General features: G+C 40.4%; 1 protein-coding gene across 16 annotated transcripts in view; it reads left to right on the forward strand.

The window, feature by feature from the left end:
* The window catches only part of PTPN5 (protein tyrosine phosphatase non-receptor type 5), an 88,149-nt gene that overhangs the window by 30,717 nt on the left and 34,955 nt on the right, over positions 1-22,477 (forward strand). For 8 of the 16 annotated variants that reach the window (XM_075754982.1, XM_075754989.1, XM_075754985.1 and 5 more), the window contains 3 exons: positions 18,332-18,498; positions 19,417-19,536; positions 21,391-21,474. In XM_075754982.1, the coding sequence (XP_075611097.1) occupies positions 18,332-18,498; positions 19,417-19,536; positions 21,391-21,474 (371 nt within the window). Of the gene's footprint in view, positions 1-17,855; positions 18,499-19,416; positions 19,537-21,390; positions 21,475-22,477 lie in introns of those variants that run through there. The other 8 variants (XM_075754976.1, XM_075754978.1, XM_075754980.1 and 5 more) reach the window with 2 other exon arrangements.

Genomic DNA, 22,477 nt, shown 5'->3' on the forward strand with positions numbered 1-22,477 from the left:
ACCACTATGCTGCTGCTTCCCCAGCAGCTGTGAATTTTTCCTGGATTTCCACAAGGATGTACATCTGTTTTCCTCCAGGTGCACTCCACACTGCCTCTCTCTTTCCCAGATAAACAGTGCATTTCCAGTTGTAGTGACAGAATGATTTGGAGTTCTTTTTCCAAATTGATAAGATGAAGCTTCCTCTTGTTTGTTTGATAATTCTGTACTGTGAAATGAAAAAGTAACCAAATGAAGTGGAATGCACCTGAGTTTTGGCTCACATACTTGTATTCCTTTGACCTCACCAATTATTTGTTTTGGTTTCAGTCTTTGGACCTTAATACAAGAATGTCACATAAAAAGTTTAAAGCTTTATCAAGAATCATGAGCATACCTTGACAGGACATTGAGGCATACTTAATATGGTATGACCCAAAAGTGCTAGCAGAAGTAGGCAGCTGTATTTCAAAGGTAGATAGAATAATAGAATTGTTTTGGTTCGAAAAGACCTTTAAGATCATCAAGGCCAACCACTAACCTGACACTGCCAAGTCCAACCACTAAACCATGTCCCCACTCACCACATTTACGTGTCTTTTAAATACCTCCAGGGATGGTGACTCAACCACTTCCCTGAGCATCCTGTTCCAGTGCTTGATAACTCTTGCAGTGAAGAAATTTTTCCTAATATCCAATCTAAAACTCCCCTGGTGCAACTTGAGGCCATTTCCTCATGTCCTATCACTTTTTACACAGAGTTTGGTTTTTTTAAGACAATTTCTGGTAGTCCCCAGGAAGATTGGGATCCTAATTCCAAGGTAAAAGTACATTCTACTGTCTATCCACTACTATACAGGCAGCAAAACAGTATCTCTGGACTGTCACACTCCTCCAAGGATTACTTAGGAGTGTTCTGTCAGTTTTTCTTTCACCATTCACGTTAAGACAGTCTTCCCCTCATGTGCTCTTGCTTCTCTATATGTAGCTTCCACCTTTTAAGCTTGATCTTCAACAGTAGGGACTATCACAGAAGATACATCTGACCGCGTGCTTTACCTGTGTTAGAGTGAGATCTGGGTGGCATCATCTTTCTGTGTCTTTTTTTCCTGATTTCTGATGAAGGAAATGTGGGTATATGGACCTGAAGAGAGCAACAGCAAACTCCAGTTACAACCCTGTTCTGGATGGTCACAGGGGGCAAGAATCATGGTGATAGTTTGTTCCTGCTGTGCGGTTAGATGTAGCAGCCTATGCTCATGCACCATGACAAAAAGCAGGTGGCACATGGTGGACTATTCCTGAAATAGCATTTCTTGGCTTGGCATGTCTACCTGTGAGGTCATGTTCCACCCCTGTGGGAGCTGACAGAACTGAGATTATATTAGGCCCTGGCTGGTGCTGTAATACTTCCCCACGTGACTTTCTTAGATTTTGTGCAGATGCAAATATCATAAACATGGCTGCAGTTTAAAACCTGGAATGATGGGCTGTCCTCAGACTGCCCAGTTTGTTGTACTTGATGTTCTCACAACTGCACCTGTGTTTCCTTAATTGTGAATGACAGACATGCATTTGTGTACTGTATTTGCAGACACACGATTAAAGGAAGCAAAAGCATATGGTAGGCAGCAGTTTGAAAAGCATGCCAGTTTCAGTTTCAAAAGCAACTGTGCATTATTGTCTCATTCTCTTTCAGTGTGAAATAGACTCTGTATTTTTAAGCTGCTTTTGAAAATGGAACTAAGGCCCATCTCCTGAAAAATGATTAAAGTTGTTTCAATAGAATGAGAGTCCTATCTGGCTGGATTGGGGATTTTGAAAATTTTACCACACATTTTGAAAATGTGGTCTTTTGATGCTCTAAATCTTTTAGTGAGGAGGTACCCGCCATCATGTTTCCCGCTAGAAAAATGAATCAAAATCAATGTCTGACTTGTGGAGCTTTCCCTTTGAAAATTTCCATGAAGAGCTCACAGTGGCAATTGGGAAATGACAATCACAGAAAGGTTTAACTAGTTTTTTTCCTGCTTCAGAGTTCAGAGCAAGGTATTCCAGAGGAGAGAGGGGGAACACTCTCTACCCTAACTTTTAGGTTACTTAATCCTCAAGAAGAAGGAAGTTTTCAGTGTACTGCACTTCTTGCATATGCTGCCTTGTTTGATTTGAGCTACTGCCAGACGCTGTTTTTAAGTCTCCACTCAGTCCTTCTGCCAGGCTTTCACACTCCTCCTCCTCCTGTGGGCTTCTCTTCTATGGCCTTGTATTTATTTTCCTTCTTTCATCTCTTCTCTCATCAGATATTCTCATTTCCATTATTCTCAAACATACTCACACCTTCTTTTGTCACTTTTGTCACCTTTGTTTTATCCTCTCCTTTCTCTGCTTGTTGCTGCTAGTCCATTGTCTACCATATCTTTCATCTTTCATGTTACGTGATGAAAGTGGTTTTGTAGAACCTGGTTTAATGTCATAGAACAGACATTTTAGAGGTAAAAAATACCAAAGGACCTGTTTCAGGGATGTAGGATCCAAAACAGTGCAGTGTTTTGAATTGGGCACATTGTTACATAGCAAATTTTGTGCGTGCCTCCTGGTCACTGTTTGGGTTGGTGGACTAGCTGGTCGATTAATGGACAAACTAATCATGTAACTAAATGCTGAAATAACCAGAAAATGAGCCTGGTGAAAATGCTAGTCATTTTTGAGAACAGAACCTTGCTGACATGTGTCTGTTTGCAACAATATTATAAAGCGGTTTTTTTGCTGAAGCAAGCCACCCTTTGACAATCTAAGGTCTGTTGTCACGGTGTTTCAAACCTCTACTGCTTCCTAGACCTCTGCCTTACCAGTCTGCAGATTGAGGTTTCATGCTTTGCTTAATGCTTGCTGGTGACATCTTTGTCACCATGGGAAAATGCAAGAAACCTCAATGAAAAAAGTATTTCAGTAACAATAGCATTAAGAAGAGGGTGGGAGGGGAATACCACCCCCAAGAATTAGAGGTTTTAATGATGGAATGTTTTCTTCGTTGTATCACAGTTCCCTCTCAGAAAAGAAGTCTTGGGAACCTGAGATTTACTTTATCTTTGTGCATCTTATCATCTCTTTCCTCCTACTGATGATCTCTGATCTTTGTTAATCTGGATCCACTCTGCGTGTTCACAGGGAAGAGTTCTTAAAGGAAAGAGGAGGGACTGCAAAGCTGATGGAGAGCAGGTATTGTGTCATGATCAACTGTCCAAAAGCAGTGAGGAGCATTCTCTCAACCCTGCTGCCTGAAAAGAGTTGTCAAAGCAGAGGTGATCATAGCATGGTCTCACCTGGTTGTTAGATTTCCAACTGCAGTGTTGCTCTAGGAAATAATCTGGTGGAATGCAATCTGGGAGTTCCTCGTGGCCCCTTCACCACAAGATGAGCCTTCCAATTGAGATCTGGCTACGTTGCAAAAAAGAGCCATGTTCAAGCATGTTGTTGGGGGAGAGAACAGGAAGGGGAGTCTGTCTTGATGAACCTTTCTCAGGAACATTCAGAGGCGTCTTCAGCTCTAAGACTTAGTGGAGAAAGGAGAGATTCTGGCACTCCATGAGAAGAGCTTTTGGGAGAACAGGAGTTCATTAAATCTTGACACATTTGACTTTTTTTGGGGTGCATTTCAGCAACATCTGTCAAGCTTCCTTTAAAAATACCCAGCCAGCTCTGGCTTAACTTGTGGGTGTTTTCCACACTTATTTCCCAGCATAAGAAATTGGTGTTTTGATTTCACAAGCAAATCAGCCAGCTTATTAAATTCATCCACATGCTCATGGAAATGGAAACCCAATAGATTGAGTTTGTTCTCATGTGCTTTGCCATCATAGCTTTCTGGTTGTGGTCTAAGCTTTAAATAGTCTATTCTGTTCAGGTTTTGTGTTGCACTGTATTCTGTATAATTTCATCCCTGAAATTGCATCCACCACTAAGATATGTGCTAGCACTGGGTTGTTAGACTGTTCTCACCATGGGATCTGAATGAATGCCTCTTCACTGTAGTCTATTTGGCTTCTTGCATGCTGCACCCCATGCTGTGGTAGCAAGCTGCCTGGATATTACTATATTGTGGTTCTTTGCACCTACCAAGGAGCATGAACGCTTATCAGGTGTCCTTAATAACATGAATCTGGCATTGCTTTATTTTCAACTCAGCTGTTTAGCTAAAAGAATATGTTATTTAAAAGAAAAAAGCAATTTCACCTGAAAGTGAATGGCCAAATGGAATTTTATTTAGTCCTGACAATAGAGGCCATTTGCTGTTGATGATTGCCATCATGGCACGCTTTAAGTGAGAACAAACATACTACCCCCCTCCAATACACACAGGCCTTTTTTCCTAACAGATTTATTCACTAAGCATATGTTCAAAGACTACAGCTATTACCACTTTTAAATAGAACCATTTTTTCATTGCTTTTCATAGATACAATGCCACAGTGTTATGAAATACCCATTAATGTTCCAGATTTAATTAACTAACATACTCTATTAAAACTCCTTTCTGCTCCAGCAGTTGTTTGACAATAGGCAGATAAATACTGTTTGTTGGAGACTGACCTTCAAATGACAGTCCAAAGTTGCCACTTTGCAAAGTCTTTAGCAGTTTGAATGCTTTTGGTTTTCCTTATATGTATGTTAAAAAGGTCTCTTGCTTCTGAGCCCAGGAAGAGGAGGGGAGGTGATTAGGCTGCAAGGCTTGGTCCCAACTTCTTGCACAGACAACATTCCTGGTGAAATAGGTAAAAGTTTCATCTGACCAATTTTGCAGGCTTTCAGGAAGAGGGATGGCGCTCCTGAAAGACGCTAAATGCCTTCCATTTTGTATGCCTTCTGCGGGAGACAAAGATAAATATAGAAAGCTTTTTCAGAATGGGTTATTTTTCTTTGTTGTGTTCATGCAGGGGCTCTCAAAATGGCCCATTTTAGCACCCCTTGTGCTCACTGTACTGCCATGTGCTCACTGGTACTGGCAGGTTCTGAATGTCCTTTGCTAGGACATTGAAGAGCCTGAATGTCCTTTGCTAGGACATTGAAGAGCCTGTGCTATTTTCCATGGGGGAAAACGCTTGTGTAACAGCTCTTAGGTGAAGTTTCCTTTGTTCTTGAGGGTTTTCTGCATGCTACTATAGTGCTGTTCCTATTGGATGCATGTATGGATTTGGTGATGCTATGTTTTTTTTAAGCTGGTAAGACCACTTCAAGATCTGTAGAGATGAAAGGATAGACTATAATGTTGTAATTATCCCCCAAAAGTAGGACTTGATATTTCCTTGATTAATCTTTTGTCTTTTGCATTTCTGTTCAGCATACCTGAAATAGATCACAGTGCTTCTACCTGGGCCATGCATAAAATGTAGCTCTTTCTTGTCTATGATCTTCCCAGCATAATTAATGCTATCTTCAGGAAAAAGGACCAAGAGAATGTGTTACACATTTGTCACTGGGAGTTGAGGGGTGCAAGGAAAAAATCTTTTAGTGGAATCTAGCCCCTATGGAGGAAGACAGAGGTGGGGTGGGTTTGAAAGCGCTGCATTGGTCCTTAGAAGCTAAGAATGAGATTTACAAGATTACTCAGTGCAGGTTTAACTTCTTCATATTGAAGTCAAGTGTATACCTCAGTGTGGGAAGAGACTTGGTATGAGGCATTTGGCATCTTCTCTTAAAGCAGATGAAGTGTTCTGGATAGCATAGCAGGAATATAGCTGTGTGGATGAAATCTTGCTTTCCCTTGACACATACTGACAGCCACTCTTTATGAGGAACAAACTGTGGAAGGCAATTGACTACCCGTATTTCAAAATATATACACAGCAGTGTTTTAACATGGAGACAGAACAGTGGGGCAACTCAGAGTCTATAAGGATATGTTTGGTGCCTTTGTGGTGACCTAAATTATAAATGTTATTAAATCAGAGCTCCTGAAAAGGAAGAAATGCTTTAATCAAGGACTGAGAAAACAGTGTTTTTGAATAGCCTCAATTTGTGTTGCATAGATGAGGTGGTAAAATAACTTGCTGGCTTTTTATCCTGAGAATAGCAGATACTGTGAGACCTTTTGTACCTGTAGCAATGGGAGATTTTAAGTGTACCTCCTTGGTGGCTCTGCCTACCACAAATGCAGCATACCCGCTACCTCCTTCCATGTAACATCAGTTCATACTCAACTCCTCTCCAGAATGGACTTGGTCTAAGGTATCTAAGAGCATTTCCACACTGTTTGCTGGAGTACAGAACAAAAATCCCTGGGCTAGCTGATACCAAGCTGGCCCTGAAGCCAGAAGTAGAAGTGCTATGCTGATGCAGGATCTAAAATGATGTCTCCAAAGAACTGCTTACCGCCTTGTAGACCTGCTGATTAATGTCAGCTCTTGCTAAGGTAACTCAGCATGAGGCTGTGTGGCATGAGGTACAGTCACCACAGATGAGGTGGAGCCTTGGGATGCATGTATCCTTGAGAGGTTTGTTTCTTTGCATTGTTTTGTAGAGTAAAGTTCATGACTGTAGGCAAGTGGTGCAAAATCCTCCCAGAATAATTGCAAAGCTTATCATCAGTATGTGCTTTTTTCGTCTCACCTTCTCTGACATAGATCCGTAACAACTTGTGCATGGCTGCTTATCTATCTAGACAAAACATTGCTCTGTGCATGTTCCCTCACTGGGAAGAGGATGAGAAGGCAAGCTGTTGTGGTTTTTTTAGTTCACTTCATAAAGCTGTGTATTCGTGTTGATGAGCACAGACAGTATAGGAACCCATATAGACTAGACACAAGTAAACAGTGGACTGTTGCCTTCCTCTACATGCACTGTTCACTTTTTGTGCTGCTATGTGCTTAGCTAGGGAGAAGGAGAGATTAATGAGACCATTATAATTATCACATTTTAATAATCTAAGAATACCTCTAACATGAAGGGACTGCAGTTACAGAGGTAGCAGAGCACTGAACTGGAAGTGGTGATATTTAATTGTGCAGGCTTTGCATTTGGGCCCATAATAGAGTAGCCCTGGGTGGAAATAGCAATCTAGTACAGAGATAAAATTGAGTGTGGACATACTGTTTCTAGATGTCCACACCCTTACCTATAATGAGTGCTTATTCTGGAGCCTAAATTATAGTATCTGAATGATACCATTGCTTTCTGAGGAAGCCAGGCAGTGCAAACATAACCTTTTTAAATGCATGAAAGAAAGTGAAACACTTACACTTGGGATAGTACCCTTAAGGCATGTATCAGGTTTGTGGCTGAAGACGATTGTTGAGACTGATCTTGATATAATTTACTCTGCTCAGGAAAGAGAATGTCTTTGAAATAAATGTTGAATGTGATAGCGGCTTTCCTAAATGTTTTTGCTGAAGGCTCCAGGGCATAAAATTTTAGTCACTTAGTAAAGCAGCCTATAGCCAAATGAATGACATCACAGTGTTCACATTTGAACCTGGCAGGAAGCCAGTGTGTCACCCATCTGCTTCAAGGTCCAAATCCTCTCATCCACCAGAGCAGAAAGCAGATTTAATAGCTACAGGACACCAGGCTAGTAAGTCACTGAAGAGAAATTAGAAACACACAATGCTATTAGCATTAGAACTGTAGAGGTTATTCATTTATGAGAAGAAATTTGCCTTTTTTTCAAGGAATATAAGTGTGCTAACACCAATTCAGGTGATAGTAGTATGACTAGTAAATACTTTAAAAAGTGCATGAAACCAGAATGTGCTTATTTCTTTTAATTGTGAGATTCTCTCTTGTATCACAGAGGCCATTTGACTGGTTTAAAATTACTGCTGCTATTTTTTGATTATGCATTCAAGCACTTTTAAGTATATCCTGTAGTTAAAGGCACAAAAATTATAATTTGGGTTTGGGAGGGAAGGGTTGGCTATTCTGTTTCAGAAAGAGAATTCAACCGTGTACATCTTGATCTGCATCGTTGTACTGTTGACAGTTCTCCCTGGCTATGTTGTCTGTGCAAGGCTGATTCATGAGCAGTCAAAGCCGTAGCTCTTTAACTGTGGAATTACAGAGCTGCTTTGTGGGTTTCCATTTTCAGTGTTGAAGGGAGTTTGCTGGCTGGGAATTATTTGGGACAACCAACTCCACTGAAAGTCAACTTGCAGTCTGTTTACAAAAGCTCACAGCACCTCCAAAAGTTTCACTAGGCACTTGAAAACTTTCACTAAAGAAAACAGCATAAGAAAGAAATGTATTCTTTATAAAAAAGAAAAAAATTGCATCTAACTGTTAAGCGGTAATCAGATGGACCTTCTCTAAGGGGTTTAATAGGAAAGGAGGAGAAAGCTTTGCGCAAAAAAAACCCCAGCTTTGAATAGAGCCCTGATTGAAAGATGGCAAATGCTAATTATGTGTGGGTGTGATAGAAGTTAGTATTCACTGTCTCTGCCCGCTGAAGGTCTGCATTCCCTTTTTAAGAGCTGTAATTTGACACTGTGTTTGATATTTTAATTGTTGAAGTAAACACTGCTCTAGGGGCCCTAGCTGCCATGAGAAATAGCATACCCTTTAACTTAACATGTTTCGAAGAAGAAAAGGAAACAGGACTTGTGTTTAAGGCCTGTAAGTATTAGTAGAGCTGTTAAGAATAAACTTCTTGCGTATTTGATTTAATAGTGGGAGTACAATTTATATGTGGACAAGGGCATAACTGATCTTGCATTGGAAATTAAGAGCAACTCCCTCATTATTAGTAGAGACATAGAAGTTTATAACAAGCATTGGAGGAGAATTGGGCCCCAGCAGATGGTACAGTAGCTATCATATACTTCCCATGTGGTTGCTTTATTTGACAGTCCCTTACTGCTTCTGATGGCTCCTAGTAGTTCATCTTTGCTGAACTCTAGGAAGCCTGTCTTTCTAGAGCAGAGAGCCTGATGATTGTCATCTTCTTGCTCCAATGTAAGTGAGGCTTACACCTGATCTAGAGTGGTGTCAGCCAAGTATATGGTGAGCTGCTTTGTCCTTGCAACTCTTTCACAGGAAGAATTATGGACTGGAGATTTGGTGAGATGATCAAATAAGTTACTTAGAAGGGCTAGGTATATTTAGTAGCCAATAGCACTGTGTAGGACTCAGGTCTGGGAGGAGTGTTGTCTTGAGCATCTGGTTTCTTCCAGGAAGGAAGAGTTTGATGGCAGCTCAAACGAAGTCTCCCAGTCTCATCCTTCAGTGAAACAGTCTCTGGTGGCAGGCTGCATCCTTCAGTCTTCAAGGATGACTTCATAGACCTGAGTCCTGTCTTGTACTTCTGATTATTTGGAACAAAAAAACCCCTTTATGGAGGCAGGGAATATTGAGAAGGTTTTGAGTTTTGCTTTTTTCTTTCCCATATTTCTTTTCCCCTGCAGTTATCGTATTTTTTCATGAACTACTTCTTGAACAACATGACGCTGAGCCATACTAGGAGGTGAGGAGTGGAAGTTGATATGGAAAAGCATGTTAATGTAATGTCACTAAACTCTTCTCAGACTGGGTTTTGTCTTTGCACTTGAGGCCTGTACAGCCCAAGCACGTTTTCAAGCAAACAGACTTGCACCAGAAGAATTACTAAGAAGCAAGGCTGAACATTACCTAAGAACAGACTCTTTCTCACAGGGAAAAACAGGCTTACTTTTTTGAATTGCTAATTCTGCTTAATAAAACAAAATCCTTAGTTAGTTCCTAACAAGCCTCCAGTTTTCTACTGAATACTAACAGTAGCAGTAGGTTAAGAATTAGTCTGAAAATTAATCACGGTTGTCCTGGTTTAGTTTGAAAGTCAGTTTCAGAAGTGCTTTTTCAGATCATTGATTTAGTAAACTAGGAAGCTTCTAGGCATTTTCTTTTTTCATGACCTATAAACTGTACTGTCCAGAAATCTAATTATGGAAAAAAAATTACTACCTTGATAATTTAATTAAATGTAATTCTATATGTACAGCCCAACCTAAGAATAATCTGGACCCACTATAACCATGATAAACACGTATCCCATCACTGATAGCAGAGTCCCTTTTTTACATAAGAATTTAATAGGTAGTAGGAGATGTTGGCTCCTGTTACGTTTGGGTTTTATGGAAGCTGCAAGAAAAGGACCAAGATTTTTTCTTCAGCTTCTTGAATGATGACAGTTGGGGGTGGTGGACATTTCCACTGCAGCAACTCAGCTGAAGATGCCCTTAGGAATTGGTATCTATCTAGATGGTATTGGCACTTACCATTGTGACACTTCTCTGTGACAGCCAGTCAGTAACCACATAGTACCTCTTGGACTGCTGAAAAAAATCATAGCAGCTTGAAAGCTCCTCTAAATCACAGAAAAGAAGGAAACCTCAAGGCTTGGTCTGAAGCCTGAAATTTGCAGAACATATCAGCAAGCACATGACATCAGTGACTGATTTGGAATCAGATGAGGTTTGAAACTTGTTCGCAATCTGATATTTCTCTTTTCTCCCCCTCTCTAGCAGCTTGCAGGCTTGCTTTTATATGTGACCCTGCACTATCATAATAATGGTCTTGGGTGAACATGAACATTTTTATCTGACTTCACCTCTTTTTCTCTCCTCCTACCCATCCCAGATGAAGTGGCAGGTGGACTGAGTGGGAGCAGTGTGAAAATGAATGCAGAGAAAACGTGTGACTCAGCAGTTCAGCGGGGAGCTGCTGAGTGGAAAGGCAACTATTCTCGCACACTCTGGCACCAGGTTCCTGTTCCCTCAGAGATGAGAATAGGCCATTTATGGATGGGACTATGTAGCCCACCAGCAGGGAGAAGGGGCTGTATATTCTTTTCAGCAGAACTTATTTCCAGTAAAGAGGAAAGTTTCATCTCCATTTTGTTAAAAATGTTGCCAGTGAAAGGGGAGAAGCATTGGACTAGAAATACGTAGACCTCAGTTCGCTGCCTGGCTTGATCATAGATTTTCTGCATGACTTTCCTCCTTGCTTTCTTTTTCTCTTGGTGCATCCTTCCATTTTGGTAATCAGAATTTGGCTTAAGCAGCTGCCAGACTCTACCAGCTGAGCTTGAAAAGTGCAGGTCTCCAGTGCTTTGTAGATGACACCCATTTCCCTCTCTGCACTGTTGTTTCAAGAACTCCACAGAGAACATTTGCCTTTCTTACACTGAGGCTGCTGTATTTAAACATGCTAGCTGCCACTCGCAGACAAGCAAGTGCAAAGGAAAACTGATGGTATTTGTGGGTTGTCCTCTGTCACACAAGGCTAAATTAACCTTTTTTTTTTTTTTTTTTTTACTTAGGGAGCAGCCATCGCAGTGTCTTTCTGAGCAGTTTTGTAATGATGCAAAAAGTTGTGGTATTTTAGTATTAGTTGCTGTGGTTTTCTTTCAAAAGGGAGGACTGAAGCAGATTTTTCTCTGTAGACTAAGCAACAGCAGGTAGACACTTGAAATCAGTGGTTGTACTTGCTAAAAGTTCAGTTTATAAGCTGTAGTGTGCATCATTGTCACCAAATTTTTCAGAGTTTGATCTTTCAGATGAGCTGATGTAGATAACATGCAAGAAAACCCACCACCACCCAAAAAAAAATATGTTTGGGGTGGTGCTCTCTTGAACCTTCAGAGAGCCTGAAACAGTGTCACTGGAAAGCTCTTCAGCAGCAGCATTCCTCTTGATGGGCGTATCAGCTCAGGAATCAGAATGAATTAAATACCAATGTTCTTGGCTACTTCCAGTGTGATTGTTTTCGTAAAAACATTCAGCTTTCCCAAATAGAATCCTGGAATGTTACAAATTTCAGTTGTATCCCACACAGCTATGAATACCTGTACATCGGCCCAGCTAATTCTTAGGGTCTGGGGTAGATAGACAGTTCAAACTGAAAGCATTAGAAATTGTGAGCTGGATTTCATCTCAAAGTAATATAGGAGACTGACAACCACATTGCTGGTATGACTGAGTCTTGGTGAAGAGTTTTCCATTCCTCTAATGTGTCAGAGATGTTAGTTATAGTTGCTTGGACCTCTTACTTGGATTAATGGTATGTCAGGCTTATTTCTTCTTTAAGCTCTGTTACACAGAGAGGAGAACAAAGTCCACAGTTACAGTTTGCAGTCCTGCGAAGGACCACTGGATGAATGTAACTGGCTTCCAGTTAGATACCAAAGTGATTTTAGAATTGCTTTGGTGCCTTGCTGTGTTTAGTGGTAAACTTAGTGGGATATGTGGATTGGTCTGGGTTCTTGCTAGTGTTTGAATTAAGCTGCCTGCTATCTTCTGAAGTAGCTCCCTATGTGTTTTTGTATTACAAATGCAAGATCTACCAGGCACAAGTTCTTGGCAGCTAAAGCTTGGACTTTTTCCAGAATGGAATTGGAAGTATTGAGGCGATTACATTGTTGTAAATCCCTTCTATCTCCAGTCAGGCAGTAGTAGGTAGCTGTAGGGTGTATTTGGGAATGTTTTTCTTTGCAGCTCTTAATCTGGATACTTTTAGGGACTAGATGCTCTCCTCCCAATCAATGTTTTATTCAGCCATTTGGAAAAGGTAAATGTATCGAAATCTTGTAAACAGACCAGGTCAGGGATCAAGTAGAGTAGAAGTCAATACCGTATCATGACTGGGAAGGTTAAAAAAAAAAAAAGGGGGGGGGGGGGGGAAGGAGCCAGAGAGAAAGAGATGCATTGTTAGGATAACAGTAAGTGTTGGAAATAGCGTTCCCAGCTTTCAACACAACTCATTAGACCTTGAGTGTAATTTTTAACATAACTTGTTAGATGAGTTAGGAGTGCAGAGAGCATCAAGAAAAAACAGACTTTCCTAGGTGGTGAATTGTATCCATCTGTGAGCAGATGCAGCTTCTGCCATTACATTTAGCTCCTTAATATCTGAGATTGGTTGGTTATAAAGAAGTTCAGTAAAAGTTTCTGAGTTGTAGAATAGTGAAAAGAGAATGTCTTCTCAGCCAATACCTTTCTCCTAAAGCTCCATTCTTTGATTAGATAGCTGTCTTTTTACCCTCCAACACAAGCTACCTCTTGTTCATGTGCACTCTGAGGAAGCTCATTCAGCTTTGATGTGTCTTGCCTGCATCTGGACTTGCCTGCAATCAGTGTGTCTTATGACCTGCAGATTTAACAAGGTCTTGACCAGATATGTGAAGTGCAATGCCAGGGCTATGTCCTGTATATATAGTCCAGGTGCGTGTGAAAATAAGCAATTGATTTGCAGACCCATATCAGTAGCATACATTCATCTACTGTTCTCTACTCAATAGCAGGTGTCCCTAGCAGTTAGATGGAAGTTGGAGACAATTATTTTAGTAGGCAGTTGCATTTTGCTATCTGAAGATGTAGAGGCTATACGTGGATTTAGGACTCTGAAGTGAAGTGTTGGTAATCTTGATGGATGCGAAGTATTGCTGGCATGTTCATACTTTGCAATGCTTCCACACTGTGGCCCCTTCCTAGAAGTTCTTGCCGTGCACAGTCATAATGAATATACAGACGACTTCAGAGGGATGTGGATCTCCACACGTGTAAAACAAATACGGGACAATGCAGTTGAGCTGCTGTGAGGTGTTGACTGCTGCAGCCTGTGAGCTGACAGAACAGGTGAGGCCTGTTTTTCCTGCCTGTCTTGTGTGTCTGGCAGGTAGTTTCACAGAGCTTGAGGATTCTACCATGAATGAAAAAGAAGCCACTGTTAACAAAATTTGTATTTTCCAGTGAAAAGGCAGTACCACCCAATCCTCCAGAAGCATAATTCCCACAGATGCAGAGTGATAGATGTAAACAAAAGTCTAATAACTGTATGAGCACTATAGTTTCACTGCTGGGGTACATTTTATTTCTATTTTAAAAAATCCTTTTGATAAGAAAAAAGTCTTTTTTCATCCCAAATATACATTGTTAAATTGTCTGCCCATGGAGCTGTGTCAATTCCTTAAGCATTAGCACCTGTGCCCAAGAGGTGACACAAGCTCCTTTTAAAGTGCTAACTTCATTAGGAAATACAGCCAGGATACATGGTCTTGGAGGGTTGGTTTTTGATTTGGTTTTCTCTGAAGGCTCTAAGTATGAATCAGTTAAGTTGCAGAGCTGCTGCTGCTTCACCCACAGCAGCACTGGATTGGATCATGGCATGTTTGTTACTGAAAGGCATTGTTGACTGACTTACAATTACTACTTTTAGTGTTTCAGTTAAGTCTAGTACTCTAAGCACAGGTTTTTCTGAGAGTGTATGTAGGTATTCTTATTTCATTCTTCTGCCCTTTATGTACCCACATATGAAGTCAGAAAAAGAGATGGAGGCACAGGGCTTTTAAAATGGGCATTGTCTGAGTTACAGAAGCCAGCTGTTACCTTGTGAGTGGACAAAGATGTTTCGCTGTGTAGATTATTCCACAGCAAAGTGTTGTGCCATTTATTTGTTGGCAGCTTGTACTGGTGGCCACATTTAAGAAAAGAATATATGATGAATGGATCACTGGTTTGATCCATAAAGTTCCTTTCCCTGAACAGCAAGGATGAGGTTATGTTTAAGGTGCTGTTTTGAAATTTCAAGTTGCTTTATCAAGTCATATGGCTACTACAGATGTCAGAGACCTTCTAATTCTTTTGCCAAAGGGTTTTTTCTAGCAAGCATAGCCTTGCATCAAAGCAGAAGTACTTGTGGAACTTGAATCCAAATCTCCATGATGCAGAAATTCAGGAGGATGTCACATGGATGGTTAGCTTTCACTGCCTGTCAAATCACTAGCAGAGGAGAGGCTTAATTCTCTTCTCCTGGATGTCGTCATCATTGTCAGCTGTCTCAAGACCTTTGCACTGACCTTGACACAAGAAAACTTTACTGATGTCTCATTTATTACCTAATTCGTGCACTGAAATAAACTAGGGCCCATTAGGGCAAATAATACAGGAATATAGGATTGCAAGATGAAGTGTGAATGGTAATTGAAGTATTGTTTAAAGCTGACATAGTTAATACAGAACCCTAGGTGGGCATCATTAAGTTTGTTAAAATGTAATCTTTTGTGATTTGGAGTAGCAAATTTTTGAGTGGACTTTAATCCAAGGCACTTTCTTTGCATATGCAAGACATGAATCTTAATCTATACATTGATACATATGAATTCAGACAGTTCTCCATTATTTTAGTTCTTGAACTCTTTTACTGTATGACTGAAAACACTGCACTTTCTTTGCATATGCAAGACATGAATCTTAATCTATACATTGATACATATGAATTCAGACAGTTCTCCATTATTTTAGTTCTTGAACTCTTTTACTGTATGACTGAAAACACCTGTTTTTAACAGCTGAATGGGATCAATTTAGCAGAGCTGGAATCCTTGGCTCCTAGGTCCATAGACCAGATCTCTACCTTATGCAGTGAAAATAATTGAAAGTAGTAGTAGTCTATTGTCCTTCATATAGGACAGTCATAAGAAAGAGAATGTGACTCCTCCAATTGTACAGCTGTTGCGAAACAACACTGGAATGCCATGAATTGAGCTTCTGGGCTGTGGAGAGGCATGATCCCCATGGTTACAGACATAGAGCGGTCCCCTAACTGTGACGTCTTTGTTGCAGGAGGTGTGTGCTTAAGTGGCCTTCACATTGTCATATTAGAGTCAGGGGCCTGTTTCCAACCTGGATAGAAGTGACCTTGTGAAATATCAGGCTGTAACAGTTAAGAAACAAACAAATTCTGTTTATCTGCTGCATAATGCAGGTGAATGAGCTTTTGGTCAGTTAAAAAAAAGGTTTTCTGAAGTATGAAATGTTATGACTTACAAAAATAGTTGAAAGCTGAGCTTGAAATCTGTGTTCCCTAGCTCCTTGTTCTGGTTGTCTTCTCAAAGGTGTTTTAGTTCTGGTCTATGTGTATTTTATCTTGAGCTTTGGGGAGGGGTATCCAAGAAAGGAGTTGGGAGGATTTGGAAAAACAGTTAATAGGTTCATTAGACATTCTTAGGGATAGAGGTGCATTATTCAATGCAGATAAAGGAAAAGTAGGACTTAAAACATACTTGGTGAAAACGGAAAGTTAGATACTTTAGGAGTAAGCCATAATAAACTATATGTAAATAAAATATTTTTGAAGGTTTATATCTCAGCTACAGGTGCATGTCTTTTTGTATGGATGGCAAAAATAATTTCTGACATCAAGATTCTGTCCCTGCTAAATTTCAAATTCCTATTCCAAAACACAGAGCATAAACATCCCGCAAAAACAGCAGGAGAAAGGAAAAAGAGTCAAACATTAGCAACAGTTTTCCCTTCAGTTCTTGTCCAAATCCAGTGAGACATGAAGCAGTTTGGAAGCTTGAAAATTTTCAACTTTAACTGTTAAGTTTTAGCACATTATAGAAAATGAAAATAAAGGTCAGCATTGAAAGTATTTAGGCAGCCTTAATTGTGGCTGGAGAGCTTTGGGTCCAGCTCTACGTAGCTTGGTATCAAAAGTCAGGTGTTAGCATATGGTCAGTGTTCCTGGACACCAGGGACTATGTCTGGTCTCTCTGTGTTTCCTGGGGAGGGTGGTGTCATGAACCACAGATTACTGGCTGTAGCACTTTTCGCTCTCGAGATCGGGCTCTTTTCAAGCAGTCGTCTTCTAGCATTAAGCACATATACATGAATGTGAAGGAAGTTCTACCACTGTGAGAAATGCAGGCTGGGATTGTTGACACTTCTGATTTTATCTTTTTAGTTCCATAGTTTTCCATGCTTTATTGACCTGTATTTAATGTGAAATCTTGACAGTGTTTATGCAGTTTACTGTACTGAGTCCTTCCTGGCAAATAGTTAATTTCAGCATATAGCTATGGGGTGACATACATGGATGTATGTCTGTCTATCTATATATGTATTCTCTATACTTCCTGAGAAATACCTGTGTAAAGACAATGAAAATAATTACATATAACCAGTTATACCCAGCATACCCTGTTGAGGCCACCTGTCATAAACTGACTGGAGATATTTTGAAAATGAGAAACCAGTAATGTGAGCTCCTGGGGAAGTACCTGGTAGCACCTTGCAGGTGCTCCTTTTTGTGTTATCTCTGGGTTTCCCCAGTCGTTACACAACGATGACCCTCTTGTTGCTGGGCAGATGTGGGAATGGAGAACCTTGTAGAACCTTGTAGAGAAAGCTGTCAGCATTTCCCAAACACCTTGTTCTCTTGTGCAGGGATGGATGTCCTAAGGTTTGTTTCAGTGAGGGGAGGGAGAGCAATCACAGAGTGGGAATATGCATCTCATGTTCCAGTCGACTCTCACATTTTTGTATTTTTAAAATCAGAAAGGGGTAGTTTCATGAATCCTTACTGTACCAATGGCCAGACCCTCAGCTGATATATGGATCCTATGTTTCATTTGCCTAATTAGAGCTGTGGCTAGTTCATGGATGCTTATCTGACTTAGAGTTACTATTGTGAGATACTTAGAGAAATGTCTGATGAGAGGAACATTTTGTAGAAACTTGACCGCAGCAAACCACAGAAAGGCCAATGATGTCGCCTTGCCCTGGGGCACAGGTGGCTGGTGTAGGCTTAAGGCTACAGTGTTGTACATAGGGCAGCCTTGGCGCTTTCCTCATGTAGAAGGACGTAAATCAGTAACACTTGTATCAAATGGGTTTGATCTTTCACTCCTTTTAGCTTGTAAATTAATTTATATCAACACAGACTGTGTTCAAAATACTGTTACTAAGGGACTAGCCACTCCAGTGCATGTTTCCACTGAATGGAATAGCATTACAACATTATTAAATAGCTCTTGAGTATGAATTCATACAAGAAGTAGGTTATTAGAATAAGGTTATTTTATTAGTGCCTTAGGACACTCAGCCAAAATCCAGAGCCCTTGAGCACTATTCAGACACATCATGAAACAGTCTCTACCTCAGAAATTTACAGTCAAATTAGACAAAGCAGACAAATAAGAGGAAATAAAGAAATTGAGGCAGGGAGGGACAAAATGGGTTCTCTGCCACCACGTAGCTGGGAAGTGTGGAGCTAGGAAATAGCACAGATGGTTCCTTTAAAAAAGTGAAAATGAAGAGGTGCAGTGATGTAAATGAGAATTTATTAACAACAAAGCCCAGAATCTGTACCTCCGGAAAGAAAGGGAAAATAATTTATCCGCCCACACTCACTTTTTTCTGACGAAGGCAGGTGAATACAACTGCACTAATAGAGTGTGACGCTCACAATCCTGAGCCGCGCTTACTGATGCAGAACTGAGAGGTCTCTAGGAAAACAATAGCCCTTGCAGGCTCTGCGGTGGCTGCAGGGTTGTATACTATTCATTCCCTGCACATGTCATTTTCATGTGAAGGTCTTTCCAATCCAGCTGTTATGGAGTCAATGGATGAAGCTGAAGGACAGCAAGGGCAGTTGAAGAGGAAGGAGCAGTCCCTGAAAACCTCCCAGAAAACAGCACCGCTTGGTTGGGCTGCCCGGTGGAATGGATTAATGCCTGGAGGCAGCATGTATCTGTTTGTCCTCTCACAGATACTGGTAAGGCAGCTTGTCATAGCTTTGAAATGCTGGGATGCTTCTTTTAAGCTTTGTTGGCTTGGGAGGTTTCCTCCTCATTCATTGTAGACGTAGCAATGAACTTACCTGCAGTCCTCTCATCTCTGCAGCCACCTCTCAGAGCCTTGATTTGCAAACAGCCCCTGCCTTTTGGTGTCCCAAACTCCCATCCTGTTCCCTGCCCCTCTGCAAATGACCCATCTCCCAACAAGTCCATCTTTTGTAACTAATATGTATGGGGGTAAATAACCAGCTTGTTAAAAAGTGGACTGGGAGGTGTATCCTTTGAAGTTGCAGTGTGCCCTTCATGGTCGGGGATGAGGGTATACCTCTCTGTGAGGATGTTAAATATAGCATCATTGCTTTTGTAGTTTAACTGTGGTGTGTGCAGTGACCTTAAGTCGTTCAAGTGAAATGTTTCAACATGTACACGTTTGTCTGTGTGTGTCTGTTTTTAGGGATACCTATGTGAACATGGCTATTTGTGAGAGCTTTGCATAGTATGAGAATAGGGCTTAATAGTCTTTTTATAATATACAAAGTTCATTGAATTACCAGTTTTAGTCTAAAAGTAATAATGCTGAGAGTACAGAAGTCAGAGGAATCTGTTCCTCTTTCGATGTGTAGGCTACCATGGGCAGTCCTTTTGCTAGTGTAGATCAGAGTAAGCTTGCTTAATTCAGTGATACACATCTAGTTGATGGTAGCAGAGCATTTAGCCTTCAGTCTTTTTATTCTTGTTAAGCTACAGCCTAGAAAATACCTGACTTCTTAAAGCAAAAATGATGAGCAACATGAAATCAATGAGAACTAAATTAGTTAATTATGCAGTCTTGAAATGAAAATGAATGTTTGTATAATAAGAGATGCTCATTATGTATTTTCTGATTGATTGCACAGCTTCTCTGCGTGATGCTGTGGTACAGCACTTATGGGACCATCCCAGCAGCTCAGAAAGCCTTTGACCTGCTGTCTTACTTGCTTACTCCATTTAAACAGTTTTGGTCAGCTCAAGGGGAGGTAAGTCCCTGTATTCCTCTCTGATTACATAGTTGATGTCACTAGCCCTGGGTGGTGCTTCTGATACCTCTTCTGATTAAAAGAATAATACACATATACTTCGTATGATATAGTGACTGCTGCTTTGTTTGTGCATCCTCAAATGGTGAAAAGAGTTTTCTGAAAACAGAGCCATATTTTTTCCTCAAGATACAGGACTGAATTTTTGGCTGTGATGTTAATTAGCACAGCAGATTTTTCATAATGTGCAAATGATTACAAATGAAACAAAGCAATAAGATATCAACCCACTAAGGTTTAGTCCACAGTAGAGGGAGAGCTGAAACTTAATCTATTAGGATGGATAGAAGCTTAAACTCTGGAAGAATGGATCAGCCCACATAAAGGGTGCAAATCACAACATACTCAGTCACAAAATTCTATTTGTGTTTAGAGCATATCTTTGTGCAGCAAAAGAATTTTTGGGTGTACTAGGTGTACAGATTCCATTATATCTACAAAGCTACCCCAGTAAAATTGCTTAGCTTCTCACCATGACATAATGATATATATACCAGTATGATTCATCTAATAAATTACTGGGGTAATTATACCCAGTGCAGATTTCTCTAGTGTGGACAGAACCTTAATTAAATGGTAAGCAGCTACTTTCAAAAATCATGCAAAATATATTTGCTATCAGAATGTTTAGATTTATCATACGTAATCTTTGTAGCAGAGGCTATGCAGTACAAATAGGAAATTTGACTCAGTGCCTCTTGTGGCTGAAGTACAGAGGAGACTGTTTTCAGTGTTCATTTAACAGTGTTTATGAACTGCATGTCACCTGCTCTTTTGTTTATTTGAAAGAAGCACTTTTTCTTTGGCCTTTCTCAGTTGGTTTTATTATGCACAAAGCACTTCATAGAGATTTGCCTGTATCTTATTTGCAGTGGGTTAATCATTAACAAATTGTTTCTTACAGATAATCCCTGATTTATAGGCTTTTGACTTAAAATAAGCGTTCAGTGTGGATGAAACTGATTCCTAGAATGCACCACAAGAACACTCCGCGTGTGACTCTGTGCAGATGTTCATGCATATCTTTGAGGACTGTTTATTATAGCACTATTTACAGTGCAAAATTGGACTTGAAAACAGTAAAGGCAAAGAAATCTTCTGACATTAAAATAAGCAAGTGAAAGCTTTTAACTCTGAGGTTCTCTTTAGCTGTACTAGTGGGTCAGAAAGAGTAAAATTCCTTGCCCACTGAAGCCCATTAAAATTGTATTTTGCACCTACTACTGAGCATGGGTTGAACTCTAAACTACTTAAATATGACTAAGACATTGGAGTGAATTTCACTGCCAGTGCTATGAATGAAGCTGATGGTATTTCACGGAATGTGTAGAAAATGTAGAAAAGTCGTCTGTGGCTGTGTGGTATGTAAGGACCCACAAACATGGGAACAGTAATAAACTTTCTTCAAAGCCCTTTGCCACAGTATAAAATCACGCTTACTGTGGCAATGAAACATGGGTCCAGGCTGCAAAATTGAATTGTGGATCCAGATCTCAATTTTGGCGATGCATGAGGGTAGGACGCAGATTTCCTGTTTGCCTTCACAGTGAAATCTGGTTTTTAGACCTTCTGAGGTGCTGGGGCTTAAAGATGGTTTCAATTTCAGTCTTCTCCAAAGCTTAGCATTTTTCTGTTGGTGGTGGTGGCGGCTTTTCCATGGACAAGAGTCCATGGCATTACTAAATCTACATGGGAGCTCCAAGGAGGAATAGAGTTTACCAAGAACATGCATGCAGACATTATACTGTGTCCCTAAATGCTTTATGAATCATTGTCAATTCTGTTGTTTCCTAGGACATGACTAGAATTGGGAGCATTGTGGTATCATACATCCTACTGTCTTTAGCTTCCCTAGGACTGTTACTTGTAGGATCTCTGGTAAGTTATGATACTGTGCAAACTATATTCATGCCCTTTTCAATGAGTTTTTATAAGATATCTAATTTACCCGAAGTTGTTGATGTTATGCTCAAGTTGATTGTAAAGCAACATCCTTGAGGCTATTTCTATATAATTATCTGCTTGCTTTACATAGAGGAATCACAGCTACACTTATCCTTACTCAGTTTCTTGATGAATTGGGAATTGCACTGATGGGGTTTATTCTTTCCATCCACAGATGGGCAAACTATTTTCACTTAAATAGAAGGGATGTGGTCCAGTAATGGACCATCTAATATTGCTGCCTTTTGAAGTGTCTGCAGAGCATCCGTTAAGTGGCAGAAAGAGCTGTTCCAGAGCACCAGTGTACTTATGATTGTAATGCTCCTGTAGATGTAGGCCAGTGCCCCAGCTGCAGAACATGATTAGTGTCATGACTACAATTAATCTAGTTAGTTGTCAGCTGTTTGGAAGCGGGAGGAGTGTGTATTTGTTTTCTCCATTGATTGTGTAACTGACACAAAGGTGTGTGCTAGATGGGAAAGCTAGCAAGAATTCTTTCTTAAGGAGCTCTAAATGATCATGTACCATATTCCTGTATACTGTTCTGTTAGAGTGGGAATGCAGTTACTAAAAATCCAGGTGGAACACCACCTCCTGTCCTTACAGCAGCGCACCTTCAGGCAGCTCAGGAAGTTGAAGCTGTGCTATGTACATACCGTTTGAGTGATGCACAGTATAATGAAGTACATCATAGAATCACAGGACTGTTGGTGGGAAGAGACCTCTGGAGATTGCTAGTCTAACTTGCTGCTTGAAGCAGGGCTGTTGCTGACACTTGATAAGGTCAGCCATGCATTTTTCTATATAGTTTTTTAAAACCTCCAGGGAAGGAGATGTATCATCTCTATGGCTACTTGTGCCACGACTGCATGGCATTCTTGGGGAAGATTTTTTCCTAATGTCTGATCTGAATTTCCCAAAGCTGTGGCCATTGTAC

This window comes from Balearica regulorum, chromosome 5 (assembly GCF_011004875.1).
Source record: "Balearica regulorum gibbericeps isolate bBalReg1 chromosome 5, bBalReg1.pri, whole genome shotgun sequence".
In the NCBI taxonomy this organism is placed as follows: domain Eukaryota; kingdom Metazoa; phylum Chordata; class Aves; order Gruiformes; family Gruidae; genus Balearica; species Balearica regulorum.